The sequence below is a fragment of the Bos grunniens genome, chromosome 21 (assembly GCF_055505025.1).
Source record: "Bos grunniens cultivar Pamir isolate PY7600 chromosome 21, Bosgru_T2T1.0, whole genome shotgun sequence".
Lineage (NCBI taxonomy): Eukaryota > Metazoa > Chordata > Mammalia > Artiodactyla > Bovidae > Bos > Bos grunniens.
In genome coordinates, this window is record NC_141185.1 from 40,193,371 (window position 1) to 40,213,343 (window position 19,973).

General features: G+C 49.5%; 1 protein-coding gene across 5 annotated transcripts in view; it reads right to left on the reverse strand.

Annotated features, from left to right (window-relative positions):
- Positions 1 to 19,973, reverse strand: part of OTUD7A (OTU deubiquitinase 7A) — a 389,075-nt gene that overhangs the window by 10,650 nt on the left and 358,452 nt on the right. For all 5 annotated transcript variants that reach the window (XM_086364069.1, XM_086364070.1, XM_086364072.1 and 2 more), the window contains 2 exons: positions 13,331 to 13,458; positions 11,163 to 11,312 (listed from right to left, as the gene is read on the reverse strand). In XM_086364069.1, the coding sequence (XP_086220195.1) occupies positions 11,163 to 11,312; positions 13,331 to 13,458 (278 nt within the window). The remainder of the gene's footprint in view (positions 1 to 11,162; positions 11,313 to 13,330; positions 13,459 to 19,973) is intronic.

Consider the following 19,973-nt stretch of genomic DNA (forward strand, 5'->3'; position numbering starts at 1 on the left):
CACCAAAACAGAACATATTCTTAGCCAACCTTCACAGGTTTAAAAGAAGAGAAATCATAAAAAGTTTGTTCTCAGACCAAAACTAAATAAAAACCCATAACCAAGAAAGACGTTTGGAGAATCTTGAACATACATCTTTTGGAATTTAAACAACATGCTTCTAAATAACCCTGTTGGTCCTTAATCCCTGTCTACCACCATGATGGTTAATTTTATGTATCAACTTGCCTGGACCAAGGGATGGCCAGAGAGCTGGTAAACATAACACCTGGGTGTGTCTGGGGGTCAGTCCTGGAAAAGATTAGCATTTAAATTGGTAGACTGGATACAGAAAACTGCCCTCACCTACATGGGCTGGCATCATACATTCCACGGAGGGCTCAAATAGCACAGAATAGCCAAGGAAAGAGGAACTGGCTCTCTTTGTTTGAGCAGGACATTGATATTCTCCTGCCCTCAGACATCAGTGCTCCTGGTTCTTGGGTGTTCGGACCCAGACTGAATTACACCACAGGCTTTCCTGGTTCTACAGCTCGCAGTTGGCAGACAGCAGAACTTCTTGGGCACCATAATTATGTGAACCAATTCCTGTAATAAATCTCCTCTTATATATGTATCTATATGTATCCCATAGGTTCTGTTTCTCTGGAAATCCCTGACTAACAGAACCACTAATATGTTTTCCATCTCTATAATTTTGTCATTTCAAGACTGCTATAGAACTAGAATCATACAGAATGCAGTCTTCGGGGATTGGTTTTTTTTTTTTTCCTTCAGCATAATTCCCTTGAGGTCCACTCAAGTAATTGTATGAATCACAGGCATTCATTTTTATTGTTGAGTATGATTCTGTGAGACAGTATGCACCCAGGAATCATGTACCCAGGAAAGACATTTGGGTTGTTTCCAGTTTTTGGCTATGACAAATAAAGCAGTTTTGTGTACAGGCTTTTGGGTGAACATAACTTCATTTTTCTAGGATAAATGCCCAGGACTGCAAATCTGGGTCATATGGTAAGTGAGGGCTTCCCTGATGGCTCAGTGGTAAAGAAGGGGCCTGCAGTGCAGGAGACCCGGGTTCCACCCCTGGGTCAGGAAGATCCCCTGGAGGAGGGCATGGCAACCCATTCTAGTACTGTTGCCTGGAGAAACCCATGGACAGAGGAGCCTGGTGGGCTGCCGTCCATAGAGTCACACAGTCAGACACAGCTTAAGGTGACTCAGCAGCAGCAGCAGCATGAGAAGTGATGTTTAGTTTTACAAGAAGCCACCAAACTGTTTTCCAGAGTGACTGAACCACTTTAACCTTCCCACCAGCAGTGTAGGAGCAGTCCAATTATTCCACATCCTTCCCAGTACTTGGTGGTGTCAGTTTTTAAGATTTTAGTCATTCTGATAGGTGTTCAGTGATATCTTGTGGTTCTAACGTTGACCAACTTTTCATGGGCTTATTTGTCTTCTCTATCTCCTCTTTGGTAAAATGTCTGTCTGTATCTTTTCCCAGTTTTTGTTTGGATGGTTTGGAGGGTTTTCTTTTTGCTATTGAGTTTTGAGAGTTCTTTGTATATTTTAGATACAAATCCTTTGTTGATATGTGGTTTTCAAATATTTTCTCTCAGTCTGTAACTTGTTTTTCCTTCTTTCCTCCTTCCCTGCCTTCCTCTTTTCCTCCTTCCTTCCTGTCCCCCCGCACCTCTCCCCACCATCTTTGCACAGTAGAGATCCAACCTATTTTTTTCTTTTTTGGATTATGCCAATCCCAAATGACTGCATGCTGTGTGATTCCCATTTTGCAGCATGCTTGAAATGACAAAGTTCTAGAGACACAGAACAGATTAGTGGTTCTATTAGTCACGGATCTCCAGAGACACAGAACAAATAGGACAATATGTAAGAACTCTTTACCTACCTCTAGGTCCACAGTTGGACATTTTACTTTTATTATATGGTCAACTTTAATTTTTGTATAAATGAGGTTTGAGTTTACACTCCTTTTCTTTCTTATGGATTTCCAATTGCTTCCTCATCATTTGTCTGAAAAGACTATCCATCCTCCATTGAATTCATTTGCTTCTCTGTCAAAAATCCTCTCAGTGTATTTGTGTGGGATTATTTCTGAGTTTCCTATTCTGTTCTACGGATCTCTGTGTCTAACTCTCCGACAATACAGGCACTGTGTCAGGAGCTCCGCGTTTGTTACTTACAGGTCTTGCATCAGCTCCAGGGTTCTTGCTGCGATTCTGTAGAGGAGGACGTGAACCCCGGCGCTGCGTGACTTGCCCCGGCCACAGGCCGGCCTTACTCCACAGTGTGTACTTTTCCTTTCACTGCTGTTGGCACCTTGCCTCCCCCTCCTTTTAAAAAATTATCTGACATCAGTAGACTGTGAGCATCTAATCTTGTTTATTCACTCATTCAACATTTATTAACTGCTCCCCCAGTGTCTTGGTGCTGGAGACGCAAAGATGAGAAAGACAGGACATGTGGCTTTAAGACATCTAGAAATCTGGTCGATGAAGAACCGAACCTGCGTCTCGAGTCCCTTGCATTGCCAAGTGGATTCTTTACCACCGTGCCCCCTGGGAAGCCTGGCAATCAAGAACAGGAGCCTTTGAAAGGTGGTCCTTGTCATCCTCCTCCTCTCCCTGCACCTGATCCCACCGTGGCCTTGGCTCTGGCCCATCAGTGCCCAAGAACAACCTCTGGTGGGCCTGACGCAGAGTTCCCTGGCTGGGTAAGAACCTTGCATCCTTGTGCCTCTGGGAAAAATCAGACTTGCTTTATGAGGATTTGCTTCACGACTCCTCAAGGTGCACAGCAATGGCAGCTCTTTCCCCTCCCTGAATGCCAGGGATGTGGCGAGTTCCTGCCTGATGAGCTGCCTGTGGCCTCACGCTCCAGGCGGCCCACTGGGCTTTGGTCAGGATGCGTTCTTCCCCATAGACCCTTTCCCCAGAAAAACGTCCCCAGAGACAATTCTCTAAGTGGACTTGGGTTGTCAGGAAGCTGTCCATTTTTTTTTCTGGACACAGGTTCTCTCATGCATTAGACGCAACCCTGGGGAACAGTGATGGGGGCTTCTTGGAGAGCAGAAACAGGCTGTCACGCTGCTTGACTACGAGGTTCCTTCCCCATGTCCAGGGGGCAGGACAGGCACCTGGGGCTTTGTCTCCCTCCTCTTCTGCAGGAGGACTGATGAAGGCCATGTCCTGCTCCAACACCACCCATCAGAAGCCTGCAGGTCCACAGGTAGCCTGGGGCAGCCTGAGGGGAGAGACAGCACTTCATATGGAGATGCGGGCTGGGCTGACTCAGTAGTCAGGGAGATGGTGGCTGGGGGACCAGACACCTTGGGGAGGCCTGAAGGAGCCTGTGTCCATGTCTCCTGCCCCCTCAGCTCTCCAGGCCCCAGTTTCCTAGTGAAAGACCCGTGGCCAGTTCTTGCCGTGTAGTTGAGCACAGCTGGCATCCCTTTGGAACTAAGCCCCGGCCTTCAGAGCTGATGTTCCTTGAGGTGGCGCAGGTGTCGGTGGACAACCGGACTCTTGGGCGTTTGATCAGCAAAACTCAGCTCTCTGAACTCATGTCCCCCTGTAAGCCTAGAACAGAACTCACAGCCTTGAAGTTCCACCCACTGCTCCTGGCCACGCGGGGGCTGTTTGAGATGTTTGTGGGTCAAAACCCAGTAATGTTAAAGATGACACCCTCGTCTGGTCCCCAGGCCTTGCGGTGGCCCACACCTCTGGGAGCCACACTCGAGGCTATGGCAGGAGCAGCAGCGGTATGTGGCCAGTGGCCCAGCGAGGCTGCCTGCAGACCACGTGGAGAGGCAGCTGGCCTTCCACACCCTTCCTGAGTGTGTCTTTCAGTGGCAAACCACAAACCTAGAAAGTGGCTGAACAGGAAGAAGCCTGACTGCAAAGGGAATGCTAGGAATTTCTAAAGACTTCTTGCTACTGTGAACTTATCTGATTCTTATAATGTCCAGTAACAGGTGGGGTGGTATGTGGTTCCTCTATTATTGTATTTAAACAGGTTCACAGATGGGCCAGTTTGATTAGAAAAAGGTTAATTTATCATTTTAGGTTGCTATATTAACAAAATTATATTATAAAATCCATTTAAATGGAACATTTAATAATATTTATAGCCCTGTTAAGACCAATTTCTACTTAATAGGAAATGAATGCTGTTTATTATAAATCAATCCTATAAGAAAAAGCAGAGTTCGTTGTCAAATAGATTGGAAACGAAATGTCGCATTATATCTGGTTTGGGAAATCATAAAACATAGACTGGCATTTAACTGTGAGCTGTGCATAAAATACAGATTGAAAACAGAGTTCATGACCGCTGTTTTGTCATGAAGGGAGAGGCAGTCTCGGTAAGGTCTGCATTCATGTGTTGAAGTCCTATCCCCCAGGCCTCAGATTGTGACTGTATTTGGAGATGGGGTCTTCAGAGGGGTAATTAAAGAAAAATGAGGTGATTAACGCAGACCCTCATCCACTGTGACTGTTGGTCTTATAAGAAGAGTGGATTAGGACAGAGACACAGCAGAGGAAATCGCGAGAGGACACAGAGATTTGGGGTTACTCTGTCTCTGGAGCCCAGGTCACCTGGAGAGGCTCTGCCTTGCTCGGACCCATGCCTGCAGCCTTGCTGACCCCTGAAGGAAGGAGCCGAACCCCAGGCTCTCACCGTGTGAGGTGTGGGCCATCCAGTACTGTCACCGCCACGAGTGTGCTGTCACAGTGAACACTTGCTGAATGAACCTCCCCGTGGCTCAAGCTGTGCAGCGATACGCAAGAGAGCTGGGGCTCGCCTTCAGCCTGTCCCGACCTAGGGCCAGCTGTCTGTCCCCAGTTCCAGCCCCAGCTCTCGGAGCACCTTGTACCCACGGCAGGCTCTCCAGGCCCTCGACCATACATCCAATGGTCCTGCTCTTTGTTCTGCTGAACCTCCCCAGTGGGATCACCCCTTCCCCTGGAGCAGAGTTATAAGATTAGCCATGTTCCAAACGTCTGCTGGGGTGTGGATTTACAGAGCTTGCAGAATATTACTTTGTAAAAAAAAAATTCACCACCAGCTACAGTGGGTCCCAGGATCCCCACACACGAGCTGCTGAGGGCAGAGAGCTCACAGATACTGATCAGGCCACTGATGGATCTGAACGCAGCATCCGCTGGTCAAGAAGGTGATGATGATGAGCTGAGCCAGACGTAACGAGAAACGTGGCAGGTTCTCATTCATTCCCAAGGGCTTGAGTAACCAGGTATTCTCATTCTGTCTGTATTGGTTTGCTTGGGTGGCCATGATGACGAAAGACGGAGGGGCTTAAACAGCAGCCATTTATTAATAACAGTCTGGAGCCCGGAAGTCTAAGCACAAGGTGTCAGCAGAGTCATTTCTTTCTGAGGCCTCTGTCCTTGGCTTGCAGGTGACTCTCTTCTCTGTGTCCTCTTGGGATTTCCTCTGCTGTGTCTCTGTCCTAATCTACTCTTCTTATAAAACCAACAGTCACAGTGGATGAGGGTCTACGTTAATCACCTCATTTTTCTTTAATGACCCCTCTGAAGACCCCATCTCCAAATACAGTCACAATCTGAGGCCTGGGGGATAGGACTTCAACACATGAATGCAGACCTTACCGAGACTGCCTCTCCCTTCATGACAAGCCAGGGTACCTTAACTCAGACAAAGGACCTGTCATCAGTTCACCGAGGGAATGCAGGATCTGGTCTGATGCTTTCCTGCTATTTACCAGTCTCCAAGGTCACGCGTGGCTCCGAGCTTCCTGCAGAACTGATGAGGAAAACTTTCCGCGAGCGTCATTAAGAGGCCATGGACTGAAGCAACTTCAGTGTGGTACCACTCCTCCCAATGATGGTCCTCACTGTCCACCTCGCCTGTGGGAGCCTCATCCATCGGCCCAGGAGCCCTCCCGACACCACCCCTTGTTTCTTCCAGGACAAGATGCACTAGGATCTTTGTGTGTACTTTCTGTCCCAGATCTGGTCATCCTTTTAGACATGGGAGTTTGGGGTCAAACAGGACCCGCTTGCTGCTGGGGGCTGGGGGCAGGTGCTTGTCTGGAACAAAAGGTGAGGAGGCTGCAGGTGAGGCGGAGTCACCTGGTCATCTCCGACATTCCTGAATGTCCCACCTGCCCCAGGGTGCCTGCCTGTCCCGCACTGCTGAGTGTGTGTGAGAACCAGCCCCCTAACTGCCTGAGCCACCTCGAGCTGGGTTTTGATGACCTGCAGCCAAAGCCGAAGCAGTTCTAACCATCACCAGGGAGTGAATGGAGGGAGGCGTAGCAGGGAAGGGCAGGGAGGAGGAGGATGGTTTCCTCACGACCTTTCCTCTCACTGAGCATCCTTGGTCCTCGTAGGCAAGGTTGCTACATGAGTGGTGACGTCAGAGTCTGTAAAGAGCTTCCTGGGCAGCTCCTGGGGGGCAGAGTGCAACCCAGCCTGAAGGTACAGAGCTGGAGACCTTCTGGAAGGAGGGAGTGAGACGCCCCTCTCCAGGCCGAGGTCTCACTTCAGCAGGATCTGAAGGCTCCTGACTGCTTTGGGGAGGTTGTCCTGGCATAAGCCCAGGGCTCTAGGAGAGAAAAGCTCTGAGCATAAACTCCCTGGTGGCATTTAGATGTCAGAGGCATAGGAATGTGCCATCAAGTCAGTCGCCAGGAGCCAAGCCTGGCTCTGGCTCTCAGCAGGACCACCTACCCAGTCCCTGCCCCCCCTCCTACGGGGGCACAGCCATGGGTGGGATGCATGGCGCTTGTGCCACCCTCACCTGGTCAGCCCCAAACCTGACACCCACGGGCAGTGCATGGCCTGGGAGGAGGGCTGCTCTTCTTTCTGCGCTTAAATAAACTGGATTTTCTCCTAAGGAGCACACCATTGACAGCCTCACGCACCCCTGCTTTTTAGGGGATTGAGAGCCTAACAGCATATGTGGTTTATTTCCAGATGAGGACCCGAGTTGGTGAAGAACCCATTTTTTTTTTTTTTTTGCACCTTTGCCCTTCCCTAGATAGGTGGTCATTGCTGGTGAAATAAAGAGGAGAGTCCAGATGCAACTGCCTGGAAACATCACATTCTCTCCCTAATTCATAGCTGGCTCAGTGAATCCCCACCTACCACCTCACCCCCTCCTTCCTCTGATGCACTCATTTCTGAGGTTGCTCCACAGCTGGACAAATGCAAGTGTGGAGCTCAGCCTTTGTTAGTAAGATGCCAACACAGGTACTGGAGGAAGGTGTTTTTCCCAAATAAAATGACTAAGTTTCAAGAAAAGAGCCATTTGGCCCAGCCTGGAATGTGGATGTGATGCTTGGTGCTACAGCATCTATTCTATAACCATGAGGCTGAAATCACATAAGGATGGTGGAACAGGGAGAGGCTGGAGCCTGAGTCCTTGAGGATGTCTAGGGCTAATGCACCAGCCCTGGACCACCTACCTCAGGACTCCCTGTTACAGAAGCAGAGCAGCAACCACCCTTGCAGCTCAATGCTATTCGGAGTCATCTTTTTTTGGGTGCTAACACATGGCTTTCTGTGGTTGCTTCTACTTTCTTGGCCTCATAAAGGCTGAGAAGAGAAGATAAGCCTGTTCCCCAAGCAGATTCCTAATGTTTTTTCAGTTTCTCACCACCATGCCCAACCACCATTCCATCCTAGTGGAACTGCTAGGATCTGGTATTTGTGGAAAGCCGCCGGCAGTCTCTGATGTCAGGCTAGAGGTAGGACAGTACCCCACAGAACTATGGGGTAGACTTCCTCTGGTGATGGCTTCTCGGACACTGTCTGCTCTGTTGCTCCTGCCCACAGCAGATCCTTTCAGGGAGACACTGGGTGGCCAGGAAGGGGGCCAATTGAGGCCTTTAGGTTTATCTTTGAAGGAACATGTATGGATCAGGGGACAGGCCTGATTCTGGGACAGGTGGTACCATTCCCAGGGGTGACTGAGAACTTCCGTGTGTGGAGGGACTATCTCTTGGTGGTAACTTCACAACTAAATGGTGAGGTCCTTACACATGTCCAGTTAGAAAGAGACCAATGGGAAAATGGGTGGAAGAGAAAGGGCAGAGGATGGGGTGGGGGTGAGGAGGGTGAACAAGGGGAGGCAAAGGCGTTCACTCCCAGGGAGGTGGGTGTTACTGCACAACAGAGAAGGGGACAGGCTGGGAGGCACATGGCGCCCCTCGGGCCACACGGTGAGGGCGTGGCAGCGCCCAGGCCCAGTGCCGTTATGCCTCCATGACAGGTGCCTGCGGGGCTGTACCAGCAGCATGCCAGCCACATCCTGCACTGGCACGGCACCTTTGCTCAGCTCCATCTGTCCATTATTTCTAGTTAGAATAATCACTCTCCTGCTGAATGGAGCTGGTGCCTGTCTGGGGCATATACTGCCTTGGACAGAGTGTGGCTTGGTGGGGTTGCCTGTCTCCCCTACAAGGTGGTGAGGGCCCAAGGCAAGGACACCTCATCTTTGGGTCCTTCAAACCTGCAAGCAACAGGTAGTATCACTGAATGGACCCTCAGCTCCAGGCCTGTAGGACCACTGGACTTCAGGCCAATGGGAGAAGCAGGAAGCACGGTTTCGCCTACCAGCACGCACTAGCGAGGGTGGCACAGGGGACGTGTTGGCAGCAACACTTAAAGCCTCAGAGTCTGTAGAGCATTCGTGTTCTCTCCCAATGTGTGAGGGCCTGGTATGCAGCACTGAGGTTACCCAGCCAGTGGGAGCCACTCACATGTGCTGTGCTTCTGCTTGTGCAGTGGTCGTGAGAACTGAATGGGTCAATGTGCAGCCCTGGTCACATGAAGACCGTGGGGGCAGGGACCGCACTGCTACGAGCAGGGAGCCAGCAGGGGGAGCTGTAGGAGCCCACGGCACAGCCCCAGACACCATGCTGGGACCACAGCCCACTTTATGGCAAAGCAAGTTTTCAGAGGTGAAACCACCCGTACCTCTGTGATGCTGCCTGCTAAGCTGTGGAACTCCCCCACATTTGTCCTTTTGTTGATGAGCACCTTCACACTGGCCTGGAAAGCATCCAAAAGCAGCACTAGAAGGCCTGAGAGAAAGCTCAGTGCCTTCTGTGAGGCGGGGACTCAGCTTGGAAGGCCCTGTGACCACGATCTTCCCTTTACCAGAGAGTCTCTGCGAGACCAGATGAGCGGCCTGGACCCCAGTCCTGAGAAAGGGCCCTCATTTTTAAAATTTTGAAATAAAACACAGCCAATTTTATTAAAATTCTCCAAAATTTATACGCAACATGCCGTTTCTACAATGTTTCACCTTGATGTGATGGTTTTATTATTTCATCTTTCTTTTATAGTTTTTTCATTTTTTTCTGTACAGTTCAATAGAAGACTAGAGTTCAGAGCTGCCAGGTTAGGAGCCGCTGACCTACCACTCATGGCTAACATCTGACTTCTAAGGTCTTTTCAATCACTTGCCGGTAGGGTGAGGCTGGGAAAGGGCCCTCTTGTCTCCCAAGAGCCACAGTGAGCCACAAGAGCCGAAAGCCATGAGGGAGGTGCCAGCTCTCACTGGGCCGAAATGCAGAGAGACAACAGGAAAGGCCTAAATGTGGCTACAGTGAGACATCTGTAACAGCTCAGCAAAAGGACGTGACATCCCTCAGCTGCCTGAAGCCCTGCTTGCCTTCCTTCTGGACTCACATCACCATGGGATGAGCCAGCAGATTTCCTGGGACCATGTCCGATGGCAGGGACCCTGAAATCACTCAGCCTTTCCTTCCCTTGGTCGCCTGAGGCCTCTGTCTAACCAGACACAGAAGTGAAAAAGGAAGAGTTCCCCCTTTGTTGCTCAGTTAATCACACATCCATCAGCAGTTAACATTTCAAACAAAATCCCACCATCTCCACAACAGACACATAATGCGCTGACTAAAGACAGGCCCCACACAAGTCTATGTGACTGCGGCTGGGACTGTGCAGTGCACGGCCTGTGGGCCCAGCTTGGTAAGACTTTCTGCAGCACTGAAATGACAGGAAGCTCCCATGTAATGATTTGAATGGAAATATCCATCTTTTGATTCTAAGCTTCCTGCAGAGCAGAGGCTGGCGAACATTGTTCATAAAGCGCTCATTAGTAAGTGGTTTAGTCCCTGCATGCCACACAGTTTCTGACACTGCTTCTCAACTGCTCTAAGGGTACAAAAGCAGTGAAGTCGCTCAGTCGTGTCCAACTCTTTGCGACCCCATGGACTGTAGCCTACCAGGCTCCTCTGTCCATGGGATTTTCCAGGCAATAGTACTGGAGTGGATTGCCATTTCCTTCTCCAAGGGATCTTCCCAACCCAGGGATCGAAGCTGGGTCTCTCGCATCGTAGACAGATGCTTTACCATCTGAGCCACCAGGGAAGTCCTGGTGGCTACTGCTACAAAAGCAGTAGCCACAGATAATTCGCCTTTGAATGAGTGTGCCTATGTTCCAATAAAACCTAATTTACAAAGAAAGTGAGCTATAGTTAGGTGACTGCACTAGAACAGCTTTTAAAAATTACATCTGAGATTAACTACATCCATATAAAATATGCGTAGAAGTGAAGGGAACCACAGTAAAGGCTAGATAAGGGTGACAGAATTATTAACTTCATCATATTTTAAAGTGATTCAGTTATATATATTCTTTTTCCGATTCTTTGCCCTTAGAGGTTATTAGAAAATATTGAGTACAGTGCTATACAGCAGGTCCTCGTTTATTTTATATATAGTAGTGCGTATTTCCTAATTTATCCTTCCCCACTTCTCCCTTTGGTGACCATAAGTTTGTTTTCTCTGTCTGTAAGCCTGTTTCTCTCTTGTAAATAAGTTCATTTGTGTCTTTCTTTAGATTCCTCGTGTGATATCACATGATATGTCTTTCTCTGACTTACTTCACTTAGTATGATAATCTAAGCTTTTTAGTATGATCATCTATGATAATGATCATCTAAATCCATTCCATCCATGTTGCTGCAAATGGCATTATTTTCAATGATATTTTTTGCATGCATACGGTAGTTTTAGGCAAAACCCATCACTGCTGAGTGCCCTTCTCAAGGGAGGGCTCCACATCCCGCCTCCTGCCCTCCTGGCCCCTCTGTCCCCGCCACTGTCAAGTGGCAGCAGGCTTACCTTGTTCTCTCTGCTGGTCTCTCTGCTCCATGGACACAAGGGCAGAGAAATGCGCTTGGTCGTAGGCAAGAACCAGAGGTGAGCAGTGGCATCTGTTGGGAGGTACCTCCAAAGGCAGGTAAATCCCTCCGAAGGGGATTGGAGCGAACGCTGCAGACACAAACAAAGGTGAGGAGGGCACTTGGAGCTGGAGGGGGCACGGACAGCAGCCCTCACCAACCTGGGGGAGGTGACAGGGCAGAGGGAACGGAGGGTGGGCTCAGGCTGCAGCCCTGGGTGCTGGCATCACCCATCATCCACTCGGCAGTAGAGGGGCCTCCTCCCACCCAGCAGGAGCTCCCTGGGAGCCGGGTGTTGCTCAGCCCACAATGGATTAGGAAGCCCAGCTCACAGGGGCCAGGATCATTAGACCCCTAGTCCTGTGCCTGACAGGGCACCCTCCCCAACCTGCCTCCCTGGGCAGCGTCCTCCTGGCTTGTTTGTCCTGGTGCCTTGTCAGGCTGTGCCCTGGGAACAAGAGGACCAGGGCTGAGGGGACTCTGCTGTGACCTGCTGGGCCTGCCTGCAGCCCTGAGGCCTGCTCAGGTGACCAAAACACCTGCCCCAGGTGGTCAGCCAGGACGTGCACTAACGGCTACCTGGAAACCTGTGTTTTCCTGTGTTCACAAAAGCACCTGCACACAGAACAACATCTGTGCTGCGCCAGAGCCTGTCTGTTCTGGGTTTTGAGAAACTCAATGAGAGCAGTCCAGGCCCAAGTCCTAAGTAAGATGGGAAATGAGAGATGGGGATTGGCTCCTTTAGCAATTGGGACGTAATCTTGTTCATTTCCTTACCAAAAGGGGGGAAAGGCCTAAATTCTTACTGAGATACAGTAAATACTAGAAATACATGCCCTGATATGGCCTCTACTTTTTAATCACAAAGGACCTTGTCTCTTGGCCTTGGAGTCAGTGACTCACTGCCCTCCTTTGAGTGAAAGGAAAGGACAGTCGACCTCAGGGATGACTTTGATGAGCTCAGGATTCCTCCCCCACCCTTCCTCTCTCTGTTGAGAGGCAAGGTGGGTCCAACCTTTGAGAGGGCTACAGGACAAGGGAAGGAAGTGTGGACCCAGCCCTTGGGATCTGACGAGTATAGGGACCCTGATGCGAGGCCTGGCTCTGCACCCAAAGGCTGCGGACCTCGGCAGGCCTGTGTCACTGGAAGTGACCAAAGCACCCCAGGCCCCTGCCCTCTGTGGTTATACCAGCCACGAGAGGCAGGGCACTTGCACTGGAATGACCCTTCTGGTCCCTTCTCTTCAGAGAGCCCATAGGTGGTATCCTGTGGGCTCTAGGAGAAAGGCTGGAGGGAGAACATGCCTGGAGCCCTCCCTCCCTGGGTCGATCCTGCTTCCTCCAAGGCTTCAGCCAGGGGTAGGGGCACGTTGTGTGGCCTCTCTGGGCTTCGGGCTTCTTGTCTAAAAAGTGGGAGGCAGTGTCCACCCTGGGAAGTACTGGCCTGGCCAAGGGAGAGGGGGTGTGAAGTAGGTACCAACCCTAGAAAGCCCTCCATCCCTTCCTCCTTCTTCCCAGCTCTGGTCCCATCACAACCTTTTGGGTGACTTTGCACTTTACGCCTTTCTTGTTTCTTCTTTAAAACATGTAATGGGGGCAGGAGGGGACTGGGGTGGCAGAGTGGCCCTGGGACAAGTCTGGCACTACTGGAGGGCATGGGCAACTGGCGGGGCCAGGAGCCCCTTGGGGTTCATCCTGACCCCCTACTCAGCCAGATTTCTCTTGCCATCAAAACACAGGGTGGATGGACAGCCAAGAGTAATCCCTCCTGGGAACTCCCTGAAAGTTCAATGGTTAGGACTCTGGGCTTTTACTGGCAAGGCCCCAGTTTCAATCCCTGGTCAGGGAACTAAGATGCCACAAGTTGAGTGGTGTGGCCAAAAAAAGATAAAAGGAGAGTAAACCCCTCCCCCCTCCCCCCTCCCTGCATGGGGAGGAAAAAGAAACATGGAGTTGAGGAGAAATAATAAAGGCTTTGTTCAGGCAAAGCAAGGTTCTGTGTCTTTCTGGAGGCTCAGCCGTTATGTTCAACGGTCCCTTCCTTATTTGGGATGCTACACTTTCTGGGTGATGAATAAAACACATCCATTTCATTATGGGTAAACTTACCTTCCCCACCTGAGTCCCTCAGCATCGTATCTGCTACGACGACAATGGGCCTCCTTAATATGTGGGCGAGGACGAAAACGTGGAACTCCTCCAGACTCTCGTACACAGGGTCTTCGGCGTTGTCCATGCTGGGGACACAGTGAAGCAAGCCTGTCACTGGACCAAGTCAGGAGGGAGAGCGGCGGATGGAACACCCTTCCTTGCACAGACCCTGGCCATCTCGGCCATCTGAAGTCATCTGTGGCCACCTCCCTCCACACCACTTGATGGCAGCAAGCACACTGGACCCAGCCCTCCACCCCTACCCTGGCTGGGTGGTCTCAGGACAGAAGCTGAGGCAGAGAACCTGGCAACGTGGAAGCTGAGCCCCCTTTAAGACACAGTCTCCCTGGTGCAGAGGCGTCCTGCTCAGAGTGGGTGGCCACATGGGGGCTGGTTCTCTGGGGGGTTGAGGAGGAATGGAGGCTCTCCCTTGGGCTCATGCCCACATCCAGCAGCTTAGGCTGAAGCTTTACCCTCAGGACAGCAGGTATGCTTGGGTACATTTGATGGGCTGCTGCGAGCACTGCTACCAAGATCTGTGGGCCTTTCTAGGGAATACCCCGACTGAAGAGGGCGGTGAGAAGTCTTCCTTGAGTGAAGTGGAGGGAGTGACAGATTGCCCAACCAAGCCACTTAGACTTTCCTCAGCCTGTCCCCTGGCTCTTGTCTGAGGCTCAGGGAGAGGGCAGGCTCCAAAATCTGCATCACTTAGGACTCTAGGACATGGGCAGAGGACTGTAGCCTTGATATCCTCAACAACCAGGCTGCCCCAAAGGGAAGAAGCATGGAGAGGGGAGAGCCAGTGCCCCCAGCTTGATGGGGCCTCTGGGGCACTTGAAGGTAGAGGGTGCTCTGAATTAACTGAGGATGATCTCTGATGACTGGAGTAGGTGGGGGTCAGAGTTAGCAAGTGTGACCCACTTGAGGATTCCAGGGTGGGGCTGTCCGGGGTGTGCACAGCCTGTGGTCAACTGCTTGAGTGGCTTCTAGAACAAAGGCTCTGCATCCCCGGAGATGCCTCACAATCACCTTGGAGTTTTGTTGTTATTGCACCTATGGCTTTTTCTGTTCTTTTTTTTTTTTTGGTGATTCAATATACTTTAATACTTAAAAAAATGGCAATACCCAAAAGCTCACAAAAAAGTTGTAAAATATAAATAATTTTTTTCCCCTTCTGGACCATTTGAAAGTAAATTATCAGCCTGAAATCCCATCACCCTGGTAGAACTTTGTGTGCATTTCCTGTGAACAAGGTTACGTTTCTATGATACATTCTCCTGTGTCACCACCAGACTCTGGAATTCATCTAATCACTAATGCACTGATGCACGTGGTCACAGTTAAAGACCCTAGTCACCATATGCCAGCTGCCCCAGCAATGCCTTTGAAAGAAAAGTTCCAGCTCTGGACGGTGTGCTGTATTCATCTGTAGTGTCTCTTTAGCTTGCCTCTGAAGCTCTGTCTTCAGTTTGGAACATTCCTCAGGGTACTTGACTTCTAGGACCTGGGCTGTTTTGAAGACCACAGGCCTGGTATTGTGTAGAATGTTCATTTATTGTTGTTTAGTCACTAAGTCATGTCTGACTCTTTGTGACCCCATGGACTGCAGCATGCAAGGCTTCCCTGTCGTTTGCTATCTCCTGGAGTTTGCTCAAACTCATGTCCTTTGAGTCAGTGATGCATTCAACCATCTCATCCTCTGTCACCCACTTCTGCTCCTGCCCTCAATCTTTCCCAGCATCCGAGTCTTTTCCAGTGAGTTGGCTCTTCGCATCAGGTGGCCAATGTATTGGAGCTTCAGCTTCAGCATCAGTCCTTCCAATGAATATTCAGAGTTGATTTCCTTTAGGATTGACTTCTTTGATCTCCCTGCTGTCCAAGGGACTCTCAAGAGTCTTCTCTGGCACCACAGTTCAAAAGCACCAATTCTTTTGTGCTCAGCCTTTTTTATGGTCCAACTCTCATATCCGTATGTGACTACTGGAAAAACCACAGCTTTGACTAGACGGACCTTTGTTGGCAAAGTAATGTCTCTGCTTTTTAATATGCTGTCTAGGTTGGTCATAACTTTTCTTCCAAGGAGCAAGTGTCTTTTATTCATAACTGTAGTCACCATCTGCAGTGATCTTGGAGCCCAAGAAAATAAAATCTGCCTCTGTCTCCACTTTTTTCTCCCTCTATTTGCCATGAAGTGATGGGACCAGATGCCGTGATCTTAGTTTTCTGAATGTTGAGTTTTAAGCCAGTTTTCTCACTCTCCTCTTTCACTTTCATCAAGAGGCTCTTTAATTCTCCTTCACTTTCTGCCATAAGGGTGGTATCATCTGCACATCTGAGGTTGTTGATATTTCTCCCAGCAATCTTGATGTCTGTGGTCTGGTTTTGTATTTTCTCACAATCAGAGCAGACTGGCTTATGACGCACCCTTTTAGTGGTTTTAGAGCTGCTGACTTCCCATCCATAATTAATAAGCATTTTATGGGAAGGAACTTGGAACCTATAGACACATTCCACTCCTCACCAAGTCTTAATACCATTTATTGATATCAGTTTGGATTCTCGGCTTTTATTTGATTCAGTGAGTTATAACCCATCAGTGTGGTTATTCTGATGCTCAGATACCCACCTGGTCATTGGAGCTCTTTCAAGTGGGATCTATGGCTATGTGACAGCCCCGTCACTATTTAGAGCACATCCTTGCTTTTCAGCAGAAGGAGGTAGTCCAGGTTGCAAACTAAAAATGCTGCCTGCCGTATCAGTACACAAAGGGTGTTGCAGCCATCAGTCATTATAGCTGCCCCAACAGTGAGCCCTGAGGAAACTCAGGATGAGAGCAGGATGCCCCCCAACACCATCTAGCAGCCAGCTGCTGCAGCCACCCGCCTCTTCCTGACGGTACACCCCGAGTGGACTCAGGACGAGAAAACACAGGATCCTGGCCCTGGAGAGCTGAGGTGCACATCAGAGCGATCAGTGAGCCCAGACTCTTGCATCTCCCCCCGCTCCCCACACACAAAAGCACTCAATTCCTTAACGTGGAATGTTTGGTAATCTTTTGATGTTCTGACTACTTGGTCTTTGTTACAAAAAACGCCTGTCCTGGTTCACCTATTTCCCTCTTAGAGCAATCTCTTCGAGCTATCTGAGGGGCTGTGTCCCAGGTTTAAGTCCTCAGCTTTGTCCACCGAATAAAAACATCACTCTCAACTTTTAGGTTGTGTATATTTTTCAGGCAAGAAGATTCATCTTATATCTCTTCTGCCTCAGCCCTGTATTTAGCCATTTCTATTTTTTTTTCCCCCAAATGGTGGATAATGGTATTTAGAAGCCAAAATATGATTATTGCTAATGTCACTTCCCCTAGACTTGGTAAATAGAGCTGGGAGACGTGTGTGTGTTTGTACCCTCACAGGAGTACACAAACATTTCCATCTGTCATCTATCTATCCATGTATTATACATCTATCTATCCATTATCTATTTACCTATCTATCATCTACCTATCCATCCATCCATTACCTATCTAGCTGAAACTTTGAGTCCCCTGATACCGCCCATTCCAATCTAACACTCCAGAGTTCATTCTACTTCTAACTCCTTTCTCCAAATCTCCACCAGTGATGTTGCCCTTCCCCTGAGTTGCCCTCTTCACTCCATCTGGCTCTGACACCCTGGCCTTGGTCCTCTGTGTCCTGCCACCCTGCACCCTGCCCACTGCAGATGCCCATCTTGCTTTGATGAACCTTATGGATTTAGGACTGAATTTTTCAGGGAAGGAAGGGACGCAAAAGAGGAGCACGTTAAAACATACACATGCCGAGTCTAACACAATGCCACACGCATATCCATGCATGCATGCATGCTTCCATCCATCCATGAACACATGCATTCATCCTTCTGTTCATTCACCTGTCCATCCACCCACCCACCTGTCTGCCCATCCATCCCAGATCTGTGCTAGGGTTGGGGCATGTGGTTGCTCCACATACATCTGCAAGTCTCATAGCTGGACACAGACAGCAGTGATGGGGGTGCAAGCCCAACTGGAGGAGAGTTATGGAGATGAGACTAGAGCAGAGCAAATCCTGTTTTGGTGTTGAACATGAGAGCCAAAGGTCAACTGTGACTCTGCTCAGTGGCCCAGAGGGCGGAAGAAAGGGTCCCAGCTCCACCCTGGGGGCAGCCGGAGAATCTCTAAGTCCTTCCCTACTTGCTCCGGCTCCTTGCTCCCAGGGCACAGGGAGCAGGTTTGAACTGGGGGTGGGTCCTCATTCTGTGCTCTCCCCTCAACACCCTTGCATGCCCTTGTGCTTCTGGAGCCTCAGCAAATATTCCTGCTCATTGGATGCAGGCTGGGAATTTGGCTTGATGACTCCTCAGGCTCCTCTGAGGTGCAAATGGGCAAACAGGAGAAGACTTTGGAACAGTGACCTGTGCGTGTGAGTTACTGTGACTGAGCCTGCTGGTAGAAATCAGCTCCAGCAAAGCCAGTCCTGAATATTCACGTCCACTTCTCATCCCAAGACTTCACATCAACTTCCTGTGAGTTTACTGAGCTGGGGTTGTAAACAGAATCTTGCCTCTGGGAAAAGACACCTAACATCCCTAAAACACTTAGTTATTGGTTAAGAAGACTAATGTGCAATGTAACTGCTTCATCCTCACACCTGGGTGTGTCTGAGAGCTTCCTCACAGGCCCTAGGCCACAACAAATGTGTTCCCTTTACTTCAGTGTGTACCTGGGGAGGGGGGATCAGGAGCACAGGGACACCCACCCACCAGTGAAAACCCCCTGAGAAAGATGGGTTCCCTCAGCAGAGGCGGTGGGACCAAGACGCAAGGATGGTGGAGTGAGTCCAGATGGCACTGAAGCTGGTGGCAGGAATGAAAAGGTACAGTGCAGATTCGGGGGTGGCCTAAATGGCAGTAACAGCCTTAGAGGACATCCCAGCAAGAGCCCATGTCATGGACAAGGAATCCAGTCTGGGCAGCCAGTGGGGTCTTGCCCAAGGGCAGTCACCCGGCTACACAGAGGGGCAGCTTGGGTGCAGGCCCCCCCAGGACATGTTCCCTATTGCCCTCCCCAAGGTGCGGTGTCCACACCTCCTATCTTGCTCAGGGAAGTCCTGCTTTATGGGTCACCAATGGCCGGTGGCCACTCTCACTCTCCACAATGTACCAATTTAGACAAGTTGTATAGTCACCCCAGCCATGGTGATTCTCCTTGTGACATAGTTATCAGTATCCTGTGTACCCTCTCATCTGAAAATAAAAGCATCCATGGATGGGCCTAGAGATGATAATACTAAGTCAAGTCAAGTCAGACAGAGAAAGACAAATACCATATGATATCACTTATCTGTGGAATCTAAAAAATTGATACAAATGAACTTGTTACAAAACAGAAACAGACCCACAGACATAGGAAACAAACTTATGGTTGCCAAAGGGGAAAGGTATTGGAAGGGATAAATTTGGAGTTTGGGACGAGCAGATACACACTACTATATATAAAAATATAAACAACAAAGTCCTACGATATAGCACAGGAAACTATACTTAGTATCTTATAATCCTGTAATGGAAAAGAATCTGAAAAAGAATATGTATATACGTGCAATCGAATCACTTTGCTGTACACCTGAAATCAATACAATATTGTAAATCAACTATATTTCAATAAAAACTTAAAAAATACAAGCACATATGTGTTTGTGTGTGCATACACACATATACAGGACTATGAATATATGTGCATATTTAGCTTCTACATAAAACCCTCCCCACCACCTCTAGGTGAAAGGCAGGGTACCCCATGGACTTTGCCGACCCTTGCTTTTCCTAAGGGTCATCCAGAGAGGCCTCTGCCGTAGTATGCGGTCTCCTCCCCTCCCATAGCTGCACAGCACTCGTTATGCATGTGTCAGTGAAAACACTGTTGCCTGTCATGTCCGTAAGCAGAGGATGTCGCAGCCACCAAACCATCACCTTACAGCTGCCTGGATGGCGAACTCGGAGGGAACTCAGGATGCCCACCATCAAACCAACAGACGCTGCAGCCACCCACGATGGTGCACCCGGAGGACACGAAGGATGAGAAAGCCCAGGATACTGGCCCCGGGTAGCTGAGGTGCATATCAAAGGAATAATTTTAGGGAGCCCAGACTCTTGCACTTTCCCAATGCACGGAAAAGCACTGTACTTCTTAACTTCAGATGTCTGATTTTCCTTAATTAACTGTAATCTTCTGATGCTCTGACTACTTGGTCTGTGTTGTAAAAACTCCCACATGGCTCTTCCCTTACCTTTTTGGAGCAGTCCTTTGAGCTATCTGAGAGGCTACCTCCTGGGCTTAAGCCCTCAGTTTTGTCTGCCAGATAAAACATAATTCTCAATGTTTGCGCTGTGCATTTTCTTCAGTTGACACGTATGTGTCACTGGCAGCATCTCTGCCACTGGTGGGGCTTGACACCTTCTCCTGGGCAGGTTTGGAGCCATGAGGACATTTTTGATGAGCTGACACATAGGTGGAGAGGAAGCTGGATGGGGAGTCAGCCTGAGGGGCTCACAGGGGCTGAGGCCAGCCAGTGCCCTGAGGTGG